The sequence below is a fragment of the Pseudophryne corroboree genome, chromosome 8, assembly GCF_028390025.1.
Source record: "Pseudophryne corroboree isolate aPseCor3 chromosome 8, aPseCor3.hap2, whole genome shotgun sequence".
NCBI lineage: Eukaryota > Metazoa > Chordata > Amphibia > Anura > Myobatrachidae > Pseudophryne > Pseudophryne corroboree.
Genome location: NC_086451.1, coordinates 448,224,157 through 448,251,534, shown reverse-complemented (window position 1 = coordinate 448,251,534; position 27,378 = coordinate 448,224,157). Strand labels below are relative to the sequence as shown.

The following is a 27,378-nucleotide window of genomic DNA, read 5'->3' as shown; positions in this document are numbered from 1 at the left end:
TAGGCGGCGGCTTAGCGTGTGTAACTCTGCTAAAATCGCCTTGCGTGCGAACAACTCGGAATGAGGGCCATAGTTCCTGCTGCGATCAACTCAGAATTACTCCCATAGAGCAAAAAGTACCTAACAAGTCTGAACAATGTTCTCCTTAGTAACAAATGACGCTTTAGTCTTCTGATTTTCCTATTGGCTGCATAGCATTTGTGCAGCAACTGTGGCTTTTACCAAACCTACAGTAGCTCGGGAAGGATATTGGGTGAGACAGACTGCTGAGATGAGAGGGGCATTTGCTGGGCTGCTGCTGATATACAGCACTATATACTACTCTGCCACAGGTACCGTACAGTGCATACTTACCTATATACATGTTGTACAGGCACCTAAACAATCTGCACTCTATGGCTGCTGCACTACTGTACAAGAGTTTTATATTTGTTACTGGACCCTGACGATAAAGGACGTAAGACTGTAGAAGGTTTTACAACTAATATGTAACTTTTGGACTTAAGTGAAATGATGATTGTTTATAAATAGAGTTTATTTAATTGTTACTTTTCAACAATAGCCTGCACACATGTAACGTATAGGTTGTTATTCTGACGGAAAGACTTATTTATCTGAATGTTATTGGTAGGAGCTGCCATAATTAATATGCAGCAAGATTGGTTATGTGATATGATCAGCAGAACAGTGCCACCTAGAGGCCAAAGTAACATGAGAAAAATCAGAATATATTACCCAGAATGATTGGATTTCTTCATAGAGAGTGGGATCCCGTTTTCTCTTAGCATTATAATAGTATATGACCTTTTAGATAAGTAATTGTCCTTTCTTTTTGCAGGCTATGTGATGCAGGAATCGTCCATGTGCAGTTTTGGGGATGACAAGCAAGGAAATATTACATTCTATTATTTCATTACATTTAATCGCCAAAGAGTAGTGGAATATGACGAGGAAGACGATAAGTTTTACCCATGTTATGACTGTATCCCCGAGGTATATAACGTAGCTGCAGCAGTTATCACCCAATTCAATAACATTTCCTATATGGCAAAGTATGTGAAGAATGAGAAGAAAAGGTGCGAAGCGAATGCGAAAGCATTCTGGGACAGCACAGTGGAAAGAAGAGGTAAGTGACAGGGGACAGTGTACATGGTGCCCGCATAGGGGCAGAGAGGAGGTGAGGACATTCTGGGACAGCACAGTGGGAAGGAGAGGTAAGTGACAGGGGACAGGGTACATGGTGCCCACATAGGGGCAGGGAGGAGGTGAGGACATTCTGGGACAGCACAGTGGGAAGGAGAGGTAAGTGACAGGGGACAGGGTACATGGTGCCCACATAGGGGCAGGGAGGAGGTGAGGACATTCTGGGACAGCACAGTGGAAAGGAGAGGTAAGTGACAGGGGACAGGGTACATGGTGCCCACATAGGGGCAGGGAGGAGGTGAGGACATTCTGGGACAGCACAGTGGAAAGAAGAGGTAAGTGACAGGGGACAGGGTACATGGTGCCCACATAGGGGCAGAGAGGAGGTGAGGACATTCTGGGACAGCACAGTGGAAAGGAGAGGTAAGTGACAGGGGACAGGGGACATGGTGACTGCATAGGGGCAGGGAGGAGGTGAGGACATTCTGGGACAGCACAGTGGAAAGAAGAGGTAAGTGACAGGGGACAGGGTACATGGTGCCCACATAGAGTCAGGGAGGAAGTGAGGACATTCTGGAACAGCACAGTGGGAAGGAGAGGTAAGTGACAGGGGACAGTGTACATGGTGACCACATAGGGGCAGGGAGGAGGTGAGGACATTCTGGGACAGCACAGTGGAAAGAAGAGGTAAGTGACAGGGGACAGGGTACGTGGTGACCGCATAGGGGCAGGGAGGAGGTTAGGACATTCTGGGACAGCACAGTGGGAAGGAGAGGTAAGTGACAGGGGACAGTGTACATGGTGCCCACATAGGGGCAGGGAGGAGGTGAGGACATTCTGGGACAGCACAGTGGGAAGGAGAGGTAAGTGACAGGGGACAGTGTACATGGTGCCCACATAGGGGCAGGGAGGAGGTGTGGACATTCTGGGACAGCACAGTGGAAAGAAGAGGTAAGTGACAGGGGACAGTGTACATGGTGACCACATAGGGGCAGGGAGGAGGTGAGGACATTCTGGGACAGCACAGTGGAAAGAAGAGGTAAGTGACAGGGGACAGTGTACATGGTGCCCACATAGGGGCAGGGAGGAGGTGTGGACATTCTGGGACAGCACAGTGGGAAGGAGAGGTAAGTAACAGGGGACAGGGTACGTGGTGACCGCATAGGGGCAGGGAGGAGGTGAGGACATTCTGGGACAGCACAGTGGAAAGAAGAGGTAAGTGACAGGGGACAGGGTACATGGTGACCACATAGGGGCAGGGAGGAGGTGAGGACATTCTGGGACAGCACAGTGGAAATAAGAGGTAAGTGACAGGGGACAGGGTACATGGTGACTGCATAGGGGCAGGGAGGAGGTGAGGACATTCTGGGACAGCACAGTGGGAAGGAGAGGTAAGTGACAGGGGACAGGGTACGTGGTGACCGCATAGGGGCAGGGAGGAGGTGAGGACATTCTGGGACAGCACAGTGGAAAGAAGAGGTAAGTGACAGGGGACAGGGTACATGGTGACCACATAGGGGCAGGGAGGAGGTGAGGACATTCTGGGGCAGCACATTGGGAAGGAGAGGTAAGTGACAGGGGACAGGGTACGTGGTGACCGCATAGGGGCAGGGAGGAGGTTAGGACATTCTGGGACAGCACAGTGGAAATAAGAGGTAAGTGACAGGGGACAGGGTACATGGTGACCGCATAGGGGCAGGGAGGAGGTGAGGACATTCTGGGACAGCACAGTGGAAATAAGAGGTAAGTGACAGGGGACAGGGTACATGGTGACCGCATAGGGGCAGGGAGGAGGTGAGGACATTCTGGGACAGCACAGTGGAAAGAAGAGGTAAGTGACAGGGGACAGGGCACATGGTGCCAACATAGGGGCAGGGAGGAGGTGAGGACATTCTGGGACAGCACAGTGGAAATAAGAGGTAAGTGACAGGGGACAGGGTACATGGTGACCGCATAGGGGCAGGGAGGAGGTGAGGACATTCTGGGACAGCACAGTGGAAAAAAGAGGTAAGTGACAGGGGACAGGGGACATGGTGACTGCATAGGGGCAGGGAGGAGGTGAGGACATTCTGGGACAGCACAGTGGAAAGAAGAGGTAAGTGACAGGGGACAGGGTACGTGGTGACCACATAGGGGCAGGGAGGAGGTGAGGACATTCTGGGACAGTACAGTGGAAAGAAGAGGTAAGTGACAGGGGACAGTGTACATGGTGCCCACATAGGGGCAGGGAGGAGGTGAGGACATTCTGGGACAGCACAGTGGAAAGAAGAGGTAAGTGACAGGGGGCAGGGTACGTGGTGACCGCATAGGGGCAGGGAGGAGGTGAGGACATTCTGGGACAGCACAGTGGGAAGGAGAGGTAAGTGACAGGGGACAGGGTACATGGTGCCCACATAGGGGCAGGGAGGTGAGGGCATTCTGGGACAGCACAGTGGAAAGAAGAGGTAAGTGACAGGGGACAGGGTACATGGTGACCACATAGGGGCAGGGAGGAGGTGAGAACATTCTGGGACAGCACAGTGGAAAGAAGAGGTCAGTGACAGGGGACAGTGTACATGGTGCCCACGTAGGGGCAGGGAGGAGGTGAGGACATTCTGGGACAGTACAGTGGAAAGAAGAGGTAAGTGACAGGGGACAGGGTACATGGTGCCCACATAGGGGCAGGGAGGAGGTGAGGACATTCTGGGACAGCACAGTGGAAAGAAGAGGTAAGTGACAGGGGACAGGGTACATGGTGCCCACATAGGGGCAGAGAGGAGGTGAGGACATTCTGGGACAGCACAGTGGAAAGAAGAGGTAACTGACAGGGGACAGTGTACATGGTGACCGCATAGGGGCAGGGAGGAGGTGAGGGCATTCTGGGACAGCACAGTGGAAAGAAGAGGTAAGTGACAGGGGACAGTGTACATGGTGCCAACATAGGGGCAGGGAGGAGGTGAGGACATTCTGGAACAGCAAAGTGGAAAGAAGAGGTAAGTGACAGGGGACAGTGTACATGGTGCGCACATAGGGGCAGGGAGGAGGTGAGGACATTCTGGGACAGCACAGTGGAAAGAAGAGGTCAGTGACAGGGGACAGTGTACATGGTGCCCACGTAGGGGCAGGGAGGAGGTGAGGACATTCTGGGACAGTACAGTGGAAAGAAGAGGTAAGTGACAGGAGACAGGGTACATGGTGCCCACATAGGGGCAGGGAGGAGGTGAGGACATTCTGGGACAGCACAGTGGAAAGAAGAGGTAAGTGACAGGGGACAGGGTACATGGTGCCCACATAGGGGCAGAGAGGAGGTGAGGACATTCTGGGACAGCACAGTGGAAAGAAGAGGTAACTGACAGGGGACAGTGTACATGGTGACCGCATAGGGGCAGGGAGGAGGTGAGGGCATTCTGGGACAGCACAGTGGAAAGAAGAGGTAAGTGACAGGGGACAGTGTACATGGTGCCAACATAGGGGCAGGGAGGAGGTGAGGACATTCTGGAACAGCAAAGTGGAAAGAAGAGGTAAGTGACAGGGGACAGTGTACATGGTGCGCACATAGGGGCAGGGAGGAGGTGAGGACATTCTGGGACAGCACAGTGGAAAGAAGAGGTAAGTGACAGGGGACAGTGTACATGGTGCCCACATAGGGGCAGGGAGGAGGTGAGGACATTCTGGTACAGCACAGTGGAAAGAAGAGGTAAGTGAGAGGGGACAGGGGACATGGTGGGACAGCACAGTGGAAAGAAGAGGTAAGTGACAGGGGACAGTGTACATGATACCCATATACTGTAGGGACATGTTTTCTGGATTCATCTCACTTGGCAGTTGATGGAGCTTTTGGGTGATTTGGATACAAACATGGATGGGAAAAATAACAGTCCATACGATGGGATCATAAGGGGCCTAAACACGTGACCACACACCCATCTTCATGTTGTCATTAACCAACCAATAAAAGTGTCATGTTAGGAGGTCCACACAAGGCAACATTGGGTCAGACAACACCTTTGTGTCAGGCCTTGGAGAACAATGGATTGTAGCCAATGACATAGTAGACATGGAGAACATCACTTGCAGAATAATTGGGAAACATTGTGAAACCTCCTCTCATTGTGCTATGGGGGTTACTTGGTATTAGGACTTCTCAATAAAGGCTTGCTCACTGTTTAGGTTTATAAGGGGGAGATGTACTAAGCCTTGAAGATAGGCTGACCATACCAGCCCTTTAAACTGGGACGCTCATGAATTACACAGGTTCTGTGGCTGATTAAAACCAGGTGACATGTAGGCTTGAAGTCAGCCAGCCTCAGAACCTGTGTAATCCATGAGTGTCCCAGTTTAAAGGGCTAGTACGGTCAGCCTATATGAAGATAACCTACCAACCTATCAGCTCCTAACTACCATATTACAGGCTGTGTCTGAAAAATGACAGAAGCTGATTGGTTGGGAGAATATCTCTCTCCACTTTATCACTCTTCAAGGTTTAGTACATCTGCCCATACTTGCCTACATTCAGGCTGCTCCCTCCAGGAGGTAGCAGCCTGGTTACATAGGAGGGGTTGGTGGTATGGGGGCGTGGAGGAGGCGGTACGGGGCATGGTGACGTGAGCACGTCATCGTAGCCCCTCCCCCCGCTTTACAATGCCCACATTACTGCCATTGTAAAGCGGGGGGAGTGGCTACGGTGACTTGAGTCCCTTCATCGCCCCGCCCCTTCTATGTGACGAGATGCCGAAGTGAGCTGGGGGGATTCGGTAAGCGGTGCGGAGTGGCAGGGATTGAGCGGCATGCAGGAGAGTTGCCTACTTTGGCGGGGGGCCGGGAGTGCCACGCGATTTTTGGGAGACTCCCGGCCTTTCCGGGAGAGTAGGCAAGTATGCATCTGCCCCATTGTGACAAAACGGTCATCACAATAGTGGATGCTTCATGTTAAGTGCACTTTGCTTCCTATGACAATCTCATGGACTCTATAGTGCAGGTAGAACTTTATCCTATTGTGAGCTACATTATTTATTAACGTGTTCTTACAGCCCCAAATCCACATAGGAAGGCATAGAAAGCGGAGACTGTGCCACATGCGGGCCTATGCTAGTGTAGGAACGTGCAGATAATGAGGAACCCTTGGTGGGACCTTCAAGCCTAAATGTTACAATTTAAATAGGAACAAGTTCCTTGTGCCTTCATTTTGCTAGATACAGTTCGCAGCGCGGCGATCAGGCAAAAAATCGGCATTTCTGGGCATGCGTATGGTGCGCACCGCGCACGCGCAAAGTACTTTCACAAAAAACAATGCAGTTTCACACAAGGTCAAGCGACGCTTCTCAGTCGCACTGCTGATCGGTGAGTGATTGACAGGAAAGGGGCGTTTCTGGGAGGGAACGACCGTTTTTCGGGAGTGTGCTAAAAAACGCAGGCGTGCCTGGGGAAACGGGGAAGTTGCTGGCCGAACGCAGGGCGTGTTTGTGACATCAAAACAGGAACTACATAGACTGAAGTGATCGCAAGGTAGGAGTAGGTCTGCAGCTACTCTGAAACTGCATGAAAATATTTTGGAGCAGACCTGCGATCCTTTCGGTCGCACATCTGCTAAGCTAAGATACACTCCCAGAGGGCGGCGGCTTAGGGTGTGCTGTGCAATGCTGCTATAAGCAGCTAGCGAGAGATCAACTCGGAATGAGCAGCAAATTTGTTAGCAGTTGGGAAAAACCATGGCCCTCATTCCAAGTCGTTCGCTCGGTATTTTTCTTCGCATCGCAGTGAAAATCCGCTTAGTACGCATGCGCAATATTCGCACTGCGACTGCGCCAAGTAATTTTACAATGAAGATAGTATTTTTACTCACGGCTTTTTCTTCGCTCCGGCGATCGTAGTGTGATTGACAGGAAATGGGTGTTACTGGGCGGAAACACGGCGTTTTAGGGGCGTGTGGATGAAAACGCTACCGTTTCCGGAAAAAACGCAGGAGTGGCCGGAGAAACGGGGGAGTGTCTGAACGAACGCTGGGTGTGTTTATGACGTCAAACCAGGAACGACAAGCACTGAACTGATCGCAGATGCCGAGTAAGTGTGGAGCTACTCTGAAACTGCTAAGAAGTTTGTAATTGCAATATTGCGAATCTTTCGGACGCAATTTTAAGAAGCTAAGATTCACTCCCAGTAGGCGGCGGCTTAGCGTGTGTAACTCTGCTAAAATCGCCTTGCGACCGATCAACTCGGAATGAGGGCCCATGTGCACTGCAGGGGGGCAGATGTAACATGTGTGCTGCAGGTGGGGCAGATGTAACATGTGCAGAGAGAGTTAGATTTGGGTGGGGTGTGTTCAAACTGAAATCTAAATTGCAGTGTAAAAATAAAGCAGACAGTATTTACCCAGCACAGAAACAATATAACCCACCTAAATCTAACTCTCTCTGTAAATGTTACATCTGCCCCACCTGCAGTGCACATGGGGGGTCATTCCGACCCGATCGCTCGCTGCAGTGCATACTGGGTTGCCGAAGGCCGTTGTATTATAGCGATCGCCTCTGCCTGACTGACAGGCAGAGGCGGTTGCTGGGCGGGTGGGGGCTGGTATAGGGGGCGCTGTCCGGCCAACGCAGGCGTGGCCGTACCGTTGGGGGGGGGGGAGCGGGCCGCAGCGGCTGCGTGACGTCACACGCAGCCGCTGTGAGCCGGGCAGCGAGGAGGTTCACCCGGCCAGCCGCAGGAGCTGCGCTGGCCGGGAGTTACTCCTGAAATGCAAAAGCATTGCCGCTGGGAGGTGGTGACGGGAGGGGGGCGGCACTGACATGCGGGGGGGGGGGGGGGGGGAAGGACCAGCACAGCTGCGATCAACTCGGAATGACCCCCATGGTTTTGCCCAACTGCTAACAAATTTGCTGCTGCGATCAACTCTGAATTAGGGGGGTCATTCCGAGTTGATCGATCGCTAGCTACTTTTAGCAGCCGTGCAAACGCATAGTCGCCGCCCACTGGGGAGTGTATCTTCGCTTTGCAGGAGTGCGAACGCCTTGGCAGCCGAGCTCTGCAAAAACATTTTGTGCAGTTTCTGAGTAGCGCTGGACTTACTCAGCCCTTGCGATCACTTCAGTCTTTTTGGTGCCAGAATTGACGTCAGACACCCGCCCGGACACGCCTGCGTTTTCACTACCACTCCCATAAAACGGTCAGGTGACACCTATAAACGCCCTCTTTCTGTCAATCTCCTTGCTATCGCCCGTGCGAATGGATTCCTCACTAGATCCACTGCACAACAACGATGCTCTTTGTACCCGTACGATGCGCCTGCGCATTGCGATGCATACGCATGCTCAGTTTCGCCATTTCTTTGCCTGATCGCCGCGCTGCGAAAATCGGCAGCGAGCGATCAACTCGGAATGACCCCCATGACCCAATGGGAATTGCCTATAGAATAATAGCAGACATACTGCACTTATTAAATGTCCACACATTGTTTTCAAAATAGATTATCTGACTTCCATGTCTGTAGCACAGTTGTTTTTGCCTTTCTCTAATACATGTTATTTTTCTGCCCCTATAGTCAAACCCTCCATGGAAGTCTTTTCTCCAGTTAAAGTGAATGTGGACAGCCTCCCGGTACTGATATGCTTTGTGTGGGGCTTTTACCCCCAAGACATCATTATAACTTGGATCAAAAATAACGAAGCCGTGATCAGGAACTATACAGAGGGGGTACGAGTCGGAGACTGGACCTACCAGATCATGGCCAAGATAGACTTGAGAGGCTCCCTTCCTGAAGACAACTATACATGTGCTGTAGAGCATATAAGTCTGGACGAAGCGATGATGACGACTTGGCGTGAGTGAGGGGAGGGTGGTGCACTGGGGTTCTCACCAGTATCAAAGACTTGTGTTACCCTTCAACATCTTCTTAATGCATCCTGTTATTGTATATCGACTTTACTTACCCGATAACCATGTATATCTACTTTAGGAAGACCGCACATGTGAAAGTGCACTAAATATGGTTTCAAACTTCACACAACTATAATTTATTGGCTTATATTTAGCACTGTAGTTTTACTGACTACATTGCCTTTATAACTTCCTTCTGTCCCTTTCAGCAGTGTTGTCCTATCATCAGTTACAGTTGTTTATTTAGGTTTCCCAGGGACAGGAAGCGGAACTGCTTATGGGCACTTTTATATCCAATACAGGGAACATGGTTAAAGCTGAATGGTGTCCTATGATGACAAAAAATGTTACAACGCCACCTGATTATGTGAATACTAGGCTGTAAAGCACAGAAGTAAACATTTAAAACATAAAATGGGATGTGTAAGCCAATAAGAACTGCTATTGGGAAGGAACGCGCACCCTGTATACCTTTAGTGGAATTGCGTATTAACAATGTAATAAGAGAAAAAAGGCAGGAGACCAGCAATCAATATAAGAGAGCCACGCCATGCATCCCGCCACGCAGTATTGTGCGAAAATACGCTGCCACGATTGTGAGAAAACGGCAAACTCTAAGTCCTTAGTACACTATAGGGTATATTTACTAAAGCTTCTAAAAGTGAAAAGTGGTGATGTTTCCCATAGCAACCAATCAGATTCTGTCTATCATGTCTCTATTGCATCCTAGAAAATGATAGACAGAATCTGATTGATTGGTTGCTATGGGAAACATCACCACTTTTCACTTTTAGAACCTTTCGTAAATTTACCCTTAAAGGGGTCTATTCATGAAGCAATGAAAAGAGTGGAGAAGTGAGCCAGTGGAGAAGTTGCCCATGGCAACCAATCAACTGCTACATATCATTTTATAGACTGTACTTTATAAATGTCACGTAAGCACTGATTGGTTATCATGGACAGCTTCTCCACAGGCTCACTTTTCCACTCTTCACTACTTCATGAATAGACTACCAAGTCTGTCAGTATGCAGCCGCTGTGGAGAAAAGTGCTCTACAACAAAAATGGATATCCGGGCGCCCGACCTTAGTCTACACCACAGCCATGCATTAGCCCGACTCATTCCCATAATCCTCTCTATGATAGTTATACATAACGGGACCTGATCCGCCATTTGTCTGTAACAAAACAAGCTCCATCTCTCTGTCCCTGTCTCTCTCCAGCTTTATGTCACCACTAGGGAGGCCAATCCCGGGGCATTTTTTCAATCCCGGGATTCGGGATTGAAAAATGCTCAATCCCGGGATCCCGGGATTGCAGTAGGGATCAGTGTAGGGAGCAGTGTAAGAAGCAGGGAAAGTATATGTGGAGGGCAGCAAGGCAGGGTGGATGTAGGGAGCAAAGGAGGGTGGGTGTAGGGAGGATATAAGGAACTGGAAGGGAGGGTGGGTGTAGGGAGCAGCGGGAGAGTGAGAGTAGGAAGCAGCGGGAGAGTGGGAGTATGGAGCAGCGGGAGAGTGAGAGTAGGGAGCAGCGGGAGAGTGGGAGTATGGAGCAGCGGGAGAGTGCAAGTATGGAGCAGTGGGAGTAGGGAGCAGCGGGAGGGTGGGTGTAGCGAGCAGAGGGAGGATGTCAGGAGCAGAGAGTGTGGGTGTAGGTAGTGAATGATAGTACTTAGTACTTACTACTTGCGGGCACCAGCTAAGGACACACGTACAGACCGTGCTGGCGGCATTTCAAACTTAGCGCCGGCCGCCAGCCAGTCAGAACTGGCAGTCCGGCAGCCAATCAGGGGCCGCGGCTGCTGCCGCTTCCCTGATTGGCTGCCGGTGCCTGCCAGCTCTGATTGGCTGGCGGCCCGGCGCTACGTTTGAAATGCCGCCAGCGCGGTCTGTACGTGTGTCCTTAGCTGGTGCCCGCAAGTAGTAAGTACTAAGTACTATCACTACCTCAGCTGACAGCCGGGCAGCGCTGAGCTATAGTGCTCAGCGCTGTCCGGCAAAACTGCGCATGCGCACTGTAATCCCTTGAATCCCGGGATTGGCCTCCCTAGTCACCACGTGAGGGGCCTCTAAGCAGTAACCTCACCCATCCTCTCTTGTTCCCACAGAAGCCGGCTTGACCTCCAGTGAGATCATTAAGATCAGTGTATCTACAGCGGTCTTCGGTGTGGGGCTCATCCTCCTCATCATAGGGGTCGTATGCTGGAAGAATACCAAGAAAAGTGGTAAGAAAATGTACCTGGGATAAAGAAAAAGATATTTATTTTCACTCACTTTCCTCAGAGGAGACCGATCCCCCTAACATACTGTACATAACTCAGCGGCGGCCATTTTGTTGTGGCATGAGAATGCTGCCTTTGAATTCAGGAGGCTGGGATGTCTGCTCTGGCGGACCTGGCTACAATTGCAGGGTGATAGAGGTCCCTGGAAAAAGGCATACACACTGAGCTATTTTTCCCCCTGCCCAGTGATGTCAGCGAGGGTGAACGGCTTTCCATAGCAGGACGCTATGGAAAGCCTTTCACCCCGCCGCTCATGAAGCGGGGGCATCAGCGCTCATAGCTCATCGCCGGGGCATACACACTGGGCGGTTTTGAGCTGAAAGCAACTCAAAACACCAAAAGTGACCTGCTTTCAGCTCAAAATTGCCCAGTGTGTATGAGCCGTAAGGATCTATTCATGTAGCAGTAAAATCAGTGGAGGAACAGACCAGTGGGGAAGTTACCCATGGCAACCAATCAGCATCTACCTAACATTTTATAGAATGTATTTGATAAAGGCTTCCATCAAAGCTGATTGGTTGCTACAGGAAACTTCTCCACCGGCTCTTTTCTCCACTCTTTTCACTGCTTCATGAATATTACCCTTATACTGTATGTTGGCACCTATAACCTCACGGCTTGAAGATTGTAGTAGGATATTTTTCCCACAGTTTACAAGAGTAAGTAAGGGGGGTGTGATGCTGCAAGATTAACCAAGCTCCGGTATGCAGTGCATTCTGCAGATTGGTCCCCGCAGCTAATACCATCTGAAAATGGCATTAGCCTGCTGTAGCCTCAAGGCTACACATCGCATAATTAGCCAGGAGAGGGTTCCCCCTGACCTTTCCCTGGCAATGACCGCCACGCATGCGTGGTCAGCACACTGAGCACATCGCAGGGATGTCCTGCGGTAGTCTATAATACAATGCGCCTATATAATTCATACCCTCCAACATTTTACACATAAAAATCGGTACAAATTCGAAAAGGGGGTGTGGCCACGGGAAAAGGGGGAGTCACTGCGTCCTTTTCCTATACTTTCAATGGAAGTTTGGAGAGCCAAAAATAGGTACAGACCATAAAAAAAAGGTACTGTACCTGCCAAAAAGGTACAGTTAGAGGGTATGATAATTGCATATTGCAATGTGATTATGGGTTCTATTATCACATCCAGATCATACTGAATATGAGATTAATGATAAATGTCTTCCTGATATACAAAATGGTTACCTTTTTACTGCTTTTAAATGTACAGAATACAATACATTGGCCCTCATTCCGAGTTGTTCGCTCGCAAGGCGATTGTAGCAGAGTTACACACGCTAAGCCTACGCCTACTGGGAGTGTATCTTAGCTTCTTAAAAGTGCGACCGAAGTATGCGCAATATTGCGATCACAAACGAGTTAGCAGTTTTTGAGTAACTTCAGACTTACTCTGCCTGTGCGATCAGTTCAGTGCTTGTCGTTCCTGGCTGACGTCACAAACACACCCAGCGTTCGGCCAGGCACTCCCACCGTTTCTCCGGCCACTCCTGCGTTTTTTCCGGAAACGGTAGCGTTTTCAGCCACACGCCCCTAAAACGCCGTGTTTCCGCCCAGTAACACCCATTTCCTGTCAATCACAATACGATCGCCGAAGCGATGAAAAAGCCGTGAGTAAAATTACTTTCTTCATAGTAAAGTTACTTGGCGCAGCCGCAGTGCGAACATTGCGCATGCGCACTAAGCGGATTCTCACTGCGATGCGATGAAAAACTCCGAGCGAACAACTCGGAATGAGGGCCATTATTCAGTTAATCTGCAGTGCCACCTGCTGGTCAATATAGCCAACTGCAGGCATATTCAATGAAAATCACTAAGATGTACAGTATAGGTGGCATTATTTATGCTACAAGTATCGTAATACCTGGTTTTTAGAAAATAACAATTTACATTGATCTGTATAGTCCCTAACACGTACAGATGTTACAATATTAATAAAGGTTAAACAAAGAAAAAAAATACATCTAATACCACTTTTACAACAAAATCCCAGGTCTTACCCAGGATCCTATCCATTTGATAGATAGACAGTGTCTAGTTAGACAGTCAATAGATAGACACCATATGTTAGATGGACATTAGGTCGACAGGGTCAAAAGGTCGACAGGGTCAAAAGGTCGACGTGGAAAAGGTCGACAGGTCAAAGGTCGACAAGTCAAAAGGTCGACATGGTCAAAAGGTCGACATTGAAAAGGTCGACAGGTCAAAAGGTCGACAGGTCAAAAGGTCGACAGGGTCAAAAGGTCGACATGAAAATGGTCGACATAAAAAAGATAGACAAATGTTTTTTTTTTAAATGTAACATGTTTTTGGATTATTTCATACTTTCTCTATCCATGTCGGCATAGAGTTGGTTATAAACCTTGTGGCGAGCGCAGCGAGCCACCGTGCCCGAAGCGTGGCGAGCGAAGCGAGCCCCGCGAGGGTATGCCTTTCTACAACTGGGGGTCCCAGATGACAAAACTATCCACACAAACCAGAAAAATGCAAAAAACATGGTGTCTACCTTTTTCATGTCGACCTTTTTCATGTCGACCTTTTGACCCTGTCGACCTTTTGACCCGTCGACCTGTCGACCTTTTCCATGTCGACCTTTTGACCCTGTCGACCTTTTGAGCTGTCGACCTTTTGACCTGTCGACCTTTTCCATGTCGACCTTTTGACCCTGTCGACCTTTTGACCCTGTCGACCTAATGTCCATCTAACATATGGTGTCTATCTATTGACTGTCTAACTAGACACTATCTATCTTTCATACCGGAACCACCCAGGATTTGGAACACGATTCCAAGCCGGATCAGACACGGGTTTCCCCCCTTAATACCACAGTACCGACCGGCAATATCCCTATCCTGGATCAGCACCGTTTACATTGCACACTGCGCAGGGCCGGTTCTAGCCCTTGTGGCACCCCGGGTGAAAATAGGGGCGTGGCTTCACAAAGGGGTCTGGTCAATGTGCCCCAAGTAGTATTGCCACCGTTTGTGCCACCAGTAGTATTGCCCCCATTTGTGGCCCCAGTAGTATTGCCCCCGTTTGTGGCGCTTTTAAAAATAAAAAAAATAAAAAAATATTTACCATCCTCACTCCTGATGCCCGTCTGTGGCCGCTGGCGCCGCTTTTCTGATCTATGGGAGAGACGTCATGACGTCTCTCCCATAGAACTGCATAGACACTAGAGGTCAATCATGACCCCTAGTGTCTAAGTGCTGCTCCCACAATGTAGTGCGGTGCGCGCATCGCGCACCACACAGCAGTATCGGCACCGGGGGGGGGGCACTACCAGCAGCGGATCTTGCCACGGCGGCAGAGCCCTCCGGATGGTGGCGGCGCCCTCCGGAAGGCGGCACCCGGGGCAGAATTCCCGTGTGCCTGTAGCAAGATCTGCTACTGATGCTGCGTGTCTTTGGAGTCGGCACTTAGAGATGATGTCATCTCCAAGCGCCGGGAAACCCGGCAGATCGGGACTCTGGAGTATCACGCTAGGTTATAGGCTTAGCCCAGTAATCTGGAAGCTGCTGGGCTGCCCCCAGCCTCCGACACTGCCGGGCATTCTATACAGCGCTGCGGTCTGCATAGACAGTGTGCCAGCGGTTCAGGGAGGTCTGCCATGCTGTAAATGGGTACTGGGTCGGATGACCCGTCTTACCCATTTACACCGCCGCCTTACCTGGGTCTTAGCCGTGCCTAACCCTGCACGCAAGCCGGTTGGATTCCCGGAAAAATGGACCCGGGGTTTTGGAGAAGGACCCTTGTACACCGCCTGCAATCCTGGGATTTTGCGCACTCCCAGGATATTTCACGCGGTGTAAAAGGAGTATAAATGTAAAGGTAGAGATATAAGAGGAAAGAACACACAGGGGGAAATTTACTAAGGTGGGAGATTTTTAGAACTAGTGATGTTGCCTATAGCAACCAATCAGATTATATCTATTATCTGCTAGAAGCAGCTAGATAAATGGTAAGTAGAATCTGATTGGTTGCCATGGGCAACATCACCAGTTCTAAAAATCTCCCACCTTAGTAAATTTACCCCACAGTCTCCAGTGCACATCATATGCAGCAGCGCTATACTCACATGAGGAAGATATCATTTCCTCCTTACGTACATAAATAAACTATCTCTCATCTGTACAATCTGGGATTGATATATTACATTTGGGCTTACTACCTAAATACGTTTACAGATACGTCCTCATACATCAATGCCACAGCCGCACCAAACGTCCCCTCTCCGGTGTCAGGTCTCTGGAGACTCTGCATTCATGTGATCATCCCCTCAGCAAATCTAAGGGGGTAATTCAGACTGGATTGCTGCAGCGGCAGCGATCGCAGTCTGAATTACTGTGTGAAGTGCGCACTCACAGTGGCCGCAATGCAGCTGCGCACCCTGGGAGCCCAGTGAGATGCTATCGGCTATCAGTGTCAATCAGGCTGAGGCGGTTGCGGGGCATGCCAGTGGCGTTAGAACGCCGTTGGAGGGGCGTGGTCTGGACATCAGAGGTGTGTACGGACCGTTGGGAGGGGCGGGCCGCGGCCTGCGACCCAGGACGCAGCCAGTATCTCCCTGCCAGCGTGCAGGAGCTGCGCTGGCAGGGAGCTACTAGTCAGATGCTTTTGTACCTGTGTGGTGGGGGGAGGGCCTGACGTGCGGGGCGGACTAGCCCTGTGTTGGGGTTCCCCCCTCATGTCAAAGTAAATGATGGTAGATGTGCTAAATTTAGCACATCTACGATCAAGTCTGAATCACCCCCTAAGATGTCTATTTACTAAGCCTTGGGTGAAGGTAAAGTGGACGGTGTTTAAGTAGCAGCCAATCAGCTCCTAACTGTCATTTTTTAAACCCAGTCAGTGACATGGCAGTTAGGAGCTGATTGGTTGGCACCTCATCTCCATCCAAGTCTTAATAAATAGATCCCAAAGTATGTAAGAAGGAAAAGACTTGTTTGAACCGCTTCAGAATTTGTGAATAATGACAAATAGAAAAGGAACCAATGTGAAGGACTTCATTCGGGCAATAATTATTTTCTGGATCTCAAAATATTGTGTAGACTAATGCAACCTAAGCAGCAAATCCCACATTACAGGTCGCACAAACATAAAATACAATCTGCCTTATATACCAGAGATACAGACAAGACTATATAATATTATTAGCAGTGTGCGACAGCCTGTACGTTGGGTACTGTGACCCTGTAAGGTGAATGGGGGTCATTCCGAATTGATCGCTAGCTGCCGTTGTTCGCTGCGTAGCGATCAGTGAAAAAATAAGATTTTACTCACCGATAAATCTATTTCTCGTAGTCCGTAGTGGATGCTGGGACTCCGTAAGGACCATGCTGGGACTCCGTAAGGACCATGGGGAATAGCGGCTCCACAGGAGACTGGGCACAAAGTAAAAGCTTGAACTAGCTGGTGTGCACTGGCTCCTCCCCCTATGACCCTCCTCCAAGCCTCAGTTAGGATACTGTGCCCGGACGAGTGTATATAATAAGGAAGGATATTGAATCCCGGGTAAGACTCATACCAGCCACATCAATCACACCGTACAACTTGTGATCTGAACCCAGTTAACAGCATGATAACCGAAGGAGCCTCTGAAAAGATGGCTCACAACAATAATAACCCAAATTTTGTAACAAAAACTATATACAAGTATTGCAGACAATCCGCACTTGGGATGGGCGCCCAGCATCCACTACGGACTACGAGAAATAGATTTATCGGTGAGTAAAATCTTATTTTCTCTGACGTCCTAGTGGATGCTGGGACTCCGTAAGGACCATGGGGATTATACCAAAGCTCCCAAACGGGCGGTAGAGTGCGGATGACTCTGCAGCACCGAATGAGAGAACTCCAGGTCCTCCTCAGCCAGGGTATCAAATTTGTAGAATTTAGCAAACGTGTTTGCCCCTGACCAAGTAGCTGCTCGGCAAAGTTGTAAAGCCGAGACCCCTCGGGCAGCCGCCCAAGATGAGCCCACCTTCCTTGTGGAATGGGCTTTTACAAATTTTGGCTGTGGCAGGCCTGCCACAGAATGTGCAAGCTGGATTGTATTACAAATCCAACGAGCAATAGTCTGCTTAGAAGCAGGAGCACCCAGCTTGTTAGGTGCATACAGGATAAACAGCGAGTCAGATTTTCTGACTCTAGCCGTCCTGGAAACATATATTTTCAGAGCCCTGACTACGTCCAGCAACTTGGAGTCCTCCAAGTCCCTAGTAGCCGCAGGCACCACAATAGGCTGGTTCACGTGAAACGCTGAAACCACCTTAGGGAGAAATTGAGGACGAGTCCTCAATTCTGCCCTGTCCGTGTGAAAAATCAGGTAAGGGCTTTTATAGGATAAAGCCGCCAATTCTGAGACACGCCTGGCTGAAGCCAGGGCTAACAGCATTACCACCTTCCATGTGAGATATTTTAATTCCACAGTGGTGAGTGGTTCAAACCAATGTGATTTTAGGAACCCCAAAACCACATTGAGATCCCAAGGTGCCACCGGAGGCACAAAAGGAGGCTGTATATGCAGTACTCCTTTGACAAACGTCTGAACTTCAGGCACTGAAGCCAGTTCTTTTTGGAAGAAAATCGATAGGGCCGAAATTTGAACCTTAATGGACCCTAATTTTAGGCCCATAGACAGTCCTGTTTGCAGGAAATGTAGGAAGCGACCCAGTTGAAATTCCTCTGTAGGGGCCTTCTTGGCCTCACACCACGCAACATATTTTCGCCAAATGCGGTGATAATGTTTTGCGGTTACATCCTTCCTGGCTTTGATCAGGGTAGGGATGACTTCTTCTGGAATGCCTTTTTCCTTCAGGATCCGGCGTTCAACCGCCATGCCGTCAAACGCAGCCGCGGTAAGTCTTGGAACAGACAAGGCCCCTGCTGGAGCAGGTCCTTTCTTAGAGGTAGAGGCCACGGGTCCTCCGTGAGCATCTCTTGAAGTTCCGGGTACCAAGTCCTTCTTGGCCAATCCGGAACCACGAGTATAGTTCTTACTCCTCTCCTTTTTATGATTCTCAGTACTTTTGGTATGAGAGGTAGAGGAGGGAACACATACACTGACTGGTACACCCACGGTGTTACCAGAGCGTCCACCGCTATTGCCTGAGGGTCCCTTGACCTGGCGCAATATCTGTCTAGTTTTTTGTTGAGACGGGACGCCATCATGTCCACCCTTGGTTTTTCCCAACGGTTTACCATCTCTTGGAAGACTTCTGGATGAAGTCCCCACTCCCCCGGGTGGAGGTCGTGTCTGCTGAGGAAGTCCGCTTCCCAGTTGTCCACTCCCGGAATGAACACTGCTGACAGTGCTATCACATGATTTTCCGCCCAGCGAAGAATCCTTGCAGCTTCTGCCATTGCCTTCCTGCTTCTTGTGCCGCCCTGTCTGTTTACGTGGGCGACTGACGTGATGTTGTCCGATTGGATCAATACCGCCTGACCCTGAAGCAGGAGTTTTGCTTGACTTAGGGCATTGTAAATGGCCCTTAGTTCCAGAATGTTTATATGAAGAGATGTTTCCATGCTTGACCACAAACCCTGGAAATTTCTTCCCTGTGTGACTGCTCCCCAGCCTCTCAGGCTGGCATCCGTGGTCACCAGGATCCAATCCTGAATGCCGAATCTGCGGCCCTCTAGTAGATGAGCACTTTGCAGCCACCACAGAAGAGACACCCTTGTCCTTGGCGACAGGGTTATCCGCTGATGCATCTGAAGATGCGATCCGGACCATTTGTCCAGTAGATCCCACTGAAACGTTCTTGCATGGAATCTTCCGAATGGAATCGCTTCGTAAGAAGCCACCATTTTTCCCAGGACCCTCGTGCACTGATGCACTGACACCTGGCCTGGTTTTAGGAGGTTCCTGACTAGCTCGGATAACTCCCTGGCCTTCTCCTCTGGGAGAAACACCTTTTTCTGGACTGTGTCCAGAATCATTCCTAGGAACAGTAGACGTGTCGTTAGAATCAGCTGCGATTTTGGAATATTTAGAATCCATCCGCGCTGACGTAACACTACCTGAGATAGTGTTACTCCGACCTCTAACTGTTCCCTGGACCTTGCCCTTATCAGGAGATCGTCCAAGTAAGGGATAATTAAGATGCCTTTTCTTCGAAGAAGAATCATCATTTCGGCCATTACCTTGGTAAAGACCCGAGGTGCCGTGGACAACCCAAACGGCAGCGTCTGAAACTGATAATGACAGTTTTGTACTACAAACCTGAGGTACCCTTGGTGAGAAGGTAGATTGGGACGTGGAGATAAGCATCTTTGATGTCCAGAGACACCATATAGTCCCCTTCTTCCAGGTTCGCTATCACTGCTCTGAGTGACTCCATCTTGAATTTGAACCTTTTTATGTAAGTGTTCAGGGATTTTAGATTTAAAATTGGTCTCACCGAGCCGTCCGGCTTCGGTACCACAAACAGCGTGGAATAATACCCCTTTCCCTGTTGTAGGAGGGGTACCTTGATTATCACCTGCTGGGAATACAGCTTGTGAATGGCTTCCAAAACTGCCTCCCTGTCGGAGGGAGACTTTGGTAGAGCAGACTTCAGGAACCGGCGAGGGGGAGACGTCTCGAATTCCAGTTTGTACCCCTGTGATACTACCTGCAGAATCCAGGGGTCCACTTGCGAGTGAGCCCACTGCGCGTTGAATTTTTTGAGACGGGCCCCCACCGTGTCTGAGTCCGCTTGTAAAGCCCCAGCGTCATGCTGAGGACTTGGCAGAAGCAGAGGAGGGCTTCTGCTCCTGGGAAGAGGCTGCCTGGTGCAGTCTTTTTCCTCTTCCTCTGCCCCGGGGCAGAAATGAGTGGCCTTTTGCTCGCTTGTACTTATGGGAACGAAAGGACTGAGTTTGAAAAGACGGTGTCTTTTTCTGCTGAGAGGTGACCTGGGGTAAAAAGGTGGACTTTCCAGCTGTTGCCGTGGCCACCAGGTCCGATAGACCGGCCCCAAATAACTCCTCCCCTTTATACGGCAATACTTCCATATGTCATTTGGAATTCGCATCCCCTGACCACTGTCGCGTCCATAGCGCTCTTCTGGCAGAAATGGACATAGCACTCACTCTTGATGCCAGGGTGCAAATATCCCTCTGTGCATCACGCATATATAGTAATGCATCCTTCAAATGCTCTATAGTTAATAATATACTGTCCCTATCCAGGGTATCAATATTTTCAGTCAGGGAATCCGACCACGCCACTCCAGCGCTGCACATCCAGGCTGAAGCGATTGCTGGTCGCAGTATAACACCAGTATGTGTGTATATACTTTTTAGGATATTTTCCAGCCTTCTATCAGCTGGTTCTTTGAGGGTGGCCGTATCAGGAGACGGTAACGCTACTTGTTTAGATAAACGTGTGAGCGCTTTATCTACCCTAGGGGGTGTTTCCCAGCGCGCCCTAACCTCTGGCGGGAAAGGATATAGTGCCAATAATTTATTAGAAATTAGCAGTTTTTTATCGGGGGAAACCCAAGCTTTATCACACACCTCATTTAATTAATCTGACTCAGGAAAAACTATTGGTAGTTTTTTCACACCCCACATAATACCCTTCTTTGTGGTACTTGTAGTGTCAGAAATGTTCAATGCCTCCTTCATTGCCGTGATCATGTAACGTGTGACCCTGCTGGACATTACGTTTGTCTCCTCACCGTCGACACTAGACTCAGTATCTGTGTCTGGGTCTGTGTCGACCCACTGAGGTAACGGGCGTTTTAGCGCCCCTGACGGTGTCTGAGACGCCTGGACAGGCACTAATTGATTTGCCGGCTGTCTCATGTCGTCAACAGTTTTTTGCAAAATGCTGACATTGTCACGTAATTCTTTAAATACGACCATCCAGTCAGGAGTCGACTCCCTAGGGGGTGACATCACTAACACAGGCAATTGCTCCGCCTCCACATCATTTTCCTCCTCATACATGTCGACACACACGTACCGACACACAGCACACACACAGGGAATGCTCTGATAGAGGACAGGACCCCACTAGCCCTTTAGAGAGACAGAGGGAGAGTTTGCCAGCACACACCAGAGCGCTATATATATATATAGGGATAACCTTATATAAGTGTTTCTCCCTTTTATAGCTGCTGTTTTATATTAGCTGCCAATAGTGCTCCCCCCCCCCTTCTCTTGTTTTACCCTGTTTCTGTAGCAGGACTGCAGGGGAGAGTCAGGGAGCCGTCCTTCCAGCGGAGCTGTAAGGGGAAAATGGCGCTTGTGTGCTGAGGAGAAAGGCTCCGCCCCCTTCTCGGCGTCCTTTTCTCCCGCTTTTTTCTGGAAAACTGGCAGGGGTTAAATACATCCATATAGCCCAGGAGCTATATGTGATGTATTTCTTTTGCCATCCTAAGGTATTTATGTGTTTTATTGCGTCTCAGGGCGCTCCCCCCCCAGCGCCCTGCATCCTCAGTGACCGGAGTGTGAAGTGTGCTGAGAGCAATGGCGCACAGCTGCGGTGCTGTGCGCTACCTTAGTTGAAGACAGGAACGTCTTCTGCCGCCGATTTCACCGGACCTCTTCGCTCTTCTGGCTCTGTAAGGGGGCCGGTGGCGCGGCTCCGGGACCCATCCAGGCTGAACCTGTGATCGTCCCTCTGGAGCTAATGTCCAGTAGCCAAGAAGCCCAATCCACTCTGCACGCAGGTGAGTTCGCTTCTTCTCCCCTTAGTCCCACGATGCAGTGAGCCTGTTGCCAGCAGGACTCACTGAAAATAAAAAACCTAAAATAAACTTTTACTCTAAGCAGCTCAGGAGAGCCACCTAGCATGCACCCTTCTCGTTCGGGCACAAAAATCTAACTGAGGCTTGGAGGAGGGTCATAGGGGGAGGAGCCAGTGCACACCAGCTAGTTCAAGCTTTTACTTTGTGCCCAGTCTCCTGCGGAGCCGCTATTCCCCATGGTCCTTACGGAGTCCCAGCATCCACTAGGACGTCAGAGAAAAATGGCTAATCTGCGCATGTGTATGCACTGCAATGTGCACGCATGACGTATGGGTACAAAGAGCATCGTGGTCTTGCACAGGTTCTAGCAACGATTCCAATCGCATAGCCGATCGCTGGAAGATTGACAGGAAGAGGGCGTTTCTGGGTGGCAACTGACCGTTTTCTGGGAGTGTATGGAAAAACGCAGGCGTGGCTGGGCGTTTGCTGAGCGGGTATCTGACGTCATTACCGTGTCACTCATCGCAGCAATCATCGCACAGGATAAGTAACTACAGGGCTGGTCTTGTTCTGCACAAAATGTGTTTGCTGGCGTTCTGCTGCACAGGCGTTCACACTCCTGCTATGCTAAAATACACTCCCCTGTGGGCGGTGACTATGTGTTTGCACGGCTGCTAAAAACTAGCGAGCGATCAACTCGGAATGACCCCCAAATGTGTATTAGTGGAAATGTCAGTGTTACCCCCGTGAGCAGTGACATGAGAAGCACCCGGCATAGGAGAGTATGAGCCGTATGTGATATATTGTGATGCTCATACTCTGATATGTTCTCTCTCTGCAGGTTATATTATAATTCCAGGAAACAGTGATGACAACTGAGATCTGTGCGGTGGACGGAGCGTCACTGTCAGGTGAGAGGTCATTCTCAGTGGGAATAAATCAGAGAAAGGTAAGTGGTCAGGGTGGGCTCTGTGGGTGGTCATTGTAGTGAAAGTCAGTATAACTGAGCTTCTTCTGGACACCCCATACTGCGTATGGAAGTGTATAATGAGTGACGGAGCCCCTATATGGGTACAAACCTTCCCTGGCTGCTGTTACTGTTTGCACTTTAGGAGCAGTTTTAGTATAACCGCACAATGCCCCCTCTGTCACCAGTGAGAAGCTCTGCTGGATTACCAGTGTTACCTCATGGCTATAGGGGCCCATCTTTAGCTGGTCAAAGTGAGCGAGCACACTCTTGGCTGCCAGGTTGGAAAGACCACAGATCTTACAGACATGGGGCCTAATTCAGACCTGATCACTAGGGTGCGTTTTTTGCATCCCTGCGATCAGGTACTCGGCGCCTACAGGGGGAGGGGGAAATCGCTGTGCAGGGGTGCGAACGCATGTGCAGAAGAGCGGCACAAACAGGAGTATAGCCTCTGCACATCTCAGGACATACTCTTCCAGTGCGATGATCTGGCCAGGAGCTGACGTCAGGAACCCTCCCTTCCAACGCCTGGACACGCCTGCGTTTTCACTGACACTCCCCGGAAACGGTCAGTTGTCACCCACAAATGGACTCCTCATGTCAATCTTCTTGCGATCGCCGGTGTGATCGCTTTGGTTATTCATCCCATCGCAGTCCGGCGCTCCCTGACGCTGGCGGAGCCTCGAGCCTGGTGCAAGTGCAGTCCAGACCCGAACGCTGCTGTGCGAAAACGCACAGCAGCGATCGAGTCTGAATGACTCCCATAGTGGGGTCTATTTACTAAGCTTTGGAGAGAGATAAAGTGGACGGAGATAAAATACCAGACAATCAGCTCCTAACTGTAATTTTTCAAACACAGCCTGTACATGGCAGTTAGGATCTAAATGGCTGGTACTTTATCTCCGTCCAAGGCTTAGTAAATAGACCCTGAGACACGGATCTGAGTGATTCTGAGTCTGACGCAAAGTGACCGTGAGTGTGCTATGCTGCAGGTTTTCAGATTCTAGCTATTATCTATCTTCTAGAAGGTGCTAGATAAATGATAAGTAGAATCTGGTTGGTTGCCATGGGCAACATCTCCACATATAAAAACCCTTACTTGCCTATCCTCTTGGAAAGGCCAGGAGCCTACTGAAAATCAGGTGCTGACCTGGCTGTCCCCTCCCGGAGGCGGCAGGCAGATTGTCCGCAAGTATGCCGCATTTTAGTAAATATACCCCTTACTGTCTTTGTTCCATACAGGTAAAGGAAGCGGCTTCTCTCTCCTCTGTGTCGGACACTCCTAGGTTCCTGTGTGACGGAAGATATTATATATACGTTTCTATGGACAAGAACAATCCATGACGCGTAACCAACAAACACTCCGCCCTGCAAGGACCTGCCATCTGAGATCATTGTTGCTGTCTGTGGGCAAAGCGCCAACCGTCCGCAAATCCCAATATTAATATCTACGTCTATAAAAGCCAAATACCACTGATTGACTCACTGACCCATCACCAAATCTCCAGAACCATGAGGACTAGGAACTAGACATTTGTACAGTAGCTTTGTTTTGTGACTTAGGCTCCTACTAAGAAGGGAGTTTTCAAAAGTCCACCCCAAAGGGGTGAACTGTGTTTTTATAAATTCTTCATCATCTCTTAATCCAGAGAAGACTTAGATTTGGTTTGTGCATACAAATGTTATTACATTAAGTGCCTAGGTAGGTGTATATATTTTTTATCAGCATGTTAATCTAGGTTTAAAAACAATAATTTTTTAACAATTTTTTTTACCGACAATCTGTCGATTTTTGTTTCATGTTACATTGGAGGATTGTTAGGGGCTTCTTTAGCTTCCATCTGAAATGGTCTCCATTCTGAGAATTCCTCTGATCCCATCAGACTACCACTCCCAGTGTAAACGGCTGCATTTCCCGGTAAAGGTCGGCTACGCCATGACCAGTAACAAAGCTCAGGGGCAGAGTGTGAAAGTGGCTGGTGTGGATCTGAGGAGTGACGGCTTCTCCCATGGCCATTTGTATGTTGCCGGTTCCAGAGTCAGCAGCTCTGACAGCCCGGCCATTCTCCAGCCTGAAGGAAAGACTAAAAATGTAATTTACCAGGAAGGCCTTCAAAATAAAAGTTACACCCATGGAAATACTTCCATAATGGAGCACGGGTATTCAGCTAGTAATAATATAGTCATGTAGTCCAGCTGTGGGCTCATGCTGTAATTCAGAGTGATGATAGTGCAGGGGTCTCCGGCTTGTTATATTTCATGTGTGATGTTATAATGCTTCCTCTGTCCCCTTCAGTCTGTCTTTCTATCAGTCAGTCAGTCCATTAGTCAGTCAGTCTGTCGTCCATTAGTCAGTCAGTACTGTAGCTGTTCTCATACTGTGACCTGAAAACCAAATCATTGTGGAGTTTTTTGTTTTCTTTATTAGGGCTTAATGGGTTTATGCATCAAGCAATGAAAATACTGGAGATGGGGACCAGTGAAGTTGCCCATAGCAACCAATGAGCTTCTAGCTATCATTATATAGAATGTACTTGATAAATGTTACCTCTCTGCTCTGGTTACTAAGGGCAACTTCTCTCTTTCTGCTGCTTGATATATCAACTCCTAAATGTCCAAAATAGACCCCATCCCTGTCTGCAAGAGATCTATAGCACAGACCTGACATCGTTGACTGTGGACAAATCCAATGATGCAGACAGGATTATGAGGCGACGGTGGACTCTCTGCAGCTGCCCCACACCCCGAAGTGTCCAGCAGCGTCTCCTCTCCGGCTTCCCTCAGAGAGGAGACACTGAAAGTCAGCGAGTACTGTATGCTACTGCACCTTCTGTAGAATGTAGAGTGCTTTGAGTCTTATTGGGAGAAAAGTGCAACATAAAGAATTATTTATTATTATTTCATGGACTTTGCACAGTCCGTCTTATCCTTGTATCTATTATGGTCTTGTATCACAAAATATAAAAAAAACTTTGTTTAAAAAAAAAATGTTTATTGATTTTGTGGTATTTCAACAAAACTTGGAACAGTACAACACGAACCAGTAACACTGAATAAAGAGACTATGGGGGACATTTACTAAGCGGTGATAAGAGTGGAGAAGTGAGCCAGTGGAGAAGTGCCCATGGGAACCAATCAGCACTGAAGTAACATCTATAATTTGCATATTATAAAATTATACAGAGCTGCTGATTGGTTGATGGGGAAACTTCTCCACTGTCACACTTCTCCGCTCTTATCACTGCTTAGTACATGTCCCCATATAACTACTATGATTCTCTGTTCCAACGTATGTATCCTCACAGCAGATGTACATTGGGGGTCATTCCGAGTTGTTCGCTTGTTGCCGATTTTCGCAAAGGAGCGATTAAGGCTAAAATGTGCATGCGTATGGTACGCAGTGCGCATGCGGTTAGTATTGTAGCACAAAACTTAGTAGATTTACTCACGTCTGAATGAAGAATTTTCATAGTTGAAGTGATCGGAGTGTGATTGACAGGAAGTGGGTGTTTCTGGGCGGAAACTGACCGTTTTCTGGGAGTGTGCGGAAAAACGCAGGCGTTTCTGGGAAAAACGCGGGAGTGTCTGGAGAAACAGGGGACTGGCTGGCCGAACGCTGGGCATGTTTGTGACGTCAAACCAGGAACTAAACGGTCTGAGCTGATCGCAATCTGTGAGTAGGTCTGGAGCTACTCAGAAACGCTAAGAAATTTCTATTCGCAATTCTGCTAATCTTTCGTTCGCTATTCTGCTAAGCTAAGATTCACTCCCAGAGGGCGGCGGCCTAGCGTGTGCAATGCTGCTAAAATCTGCTAGCGAGCGAACACTCGGAATCACCCCCAATGTCTCCAGCTCATTGCAGAGCGTAGGGCAATTGGCGACAAGGTGGCTCATTCAGAGGACAGTGATCTGAGCGCAGATTCAGACTATATATATTTTTATCAAATAAATTCTGTTTTGTGAACTATTACACAGCGAGTGGCCATTTCTGGGTGCTTTTGGTGCAAGGGTCTATTTCTAGGACCTCCATAGAAAACTTGAAAGTGGAAGAAAGATTATCCAGCTGGAACAAAAAGAACCAGTGAAGAAGTAAAAAATAAGATTTTACTTACCGATAAATCTATTTCTCGTAGTCCGTAGTGGATGCTGGGACTCAGTAAGGACCATGGGGAAGTAGCGGCTCCGCAGGAGACAGGGCACAAAATAAAAGCTTAAGGATCAGGTGGTGTGCACTGGCTCCTCCCCCTATGACCCTCCTCCAAGCCTCAGTTAGGATACTGTGCCCGGACGAGCGTACATAATAAGGAAGGATATTGAATCCCGGGTAAGACTCATACCAGCCACACCAATCACACCGTACAACTTGTGATCTGAACCCAGTTAACAGTATGATAAACGCAAAGGAGCCTCTGAAAAGATGGCTC

General features: G+C 49.1%; 1 protein-coding gene across 1 annotated transcript; it reads left to right on the top strand.

The window, feature by feature from the left end:
- Positions 1-221: 221 nt before the first annotated feature.
- LOC134949564 (HLA class II histocompatibility antigen, DM beta chain) lies at positions 222-24,598 on the top strand. Its single transcript, XM_063938222.1, has 6 exons — positions 222-332; positions 839-1,126; positions 8,663-8,941; positions 11,108-11,224; positions 22,826-22,895; positions 24,197-24,598. The coding sequence occupies exons 1-5, from the start codon at positions 272-274 to the stop codon at positions 22,861-22,863; spliced, it is 783 nt and encodes a 260-aa protein (XP_063794292.1). The 5' UTR covers positions 222-271; the 3' UTR covers positions 22,864-22,895; positions 24,197-24,598.
- Positions 24,599-27,378: the final 2,780 nt, after the last annotated feature.

What these genes read in the sequence shown, in the direction of transcription:
- LOC134949564 (XM_063938222.1), top strand. Translation starts at nt 272, where the DNA reads ATGAGAGGGGCATTTGCTGGGCTGCTGCTGATATACAGCACTATATAC. An exon ending in CAGCACAGTGGAAAGAAGAG is followed by an intron (nt 1,127 to 8,662) that starts GTAAGTGACAGG and finishes CTGCCCCTATAG; the next exon opens with TCAAACCCTCCATGGAAGTC. An exon ending in AGCGATGATGACGACTTGGC is followed by an intron (nt 8,942 to 11,107) that starts GTGAGTGAGGGG and finishes TTGTTCCCACAG; the next exon opens with AAGCCGGCTTGACCTCCAGT.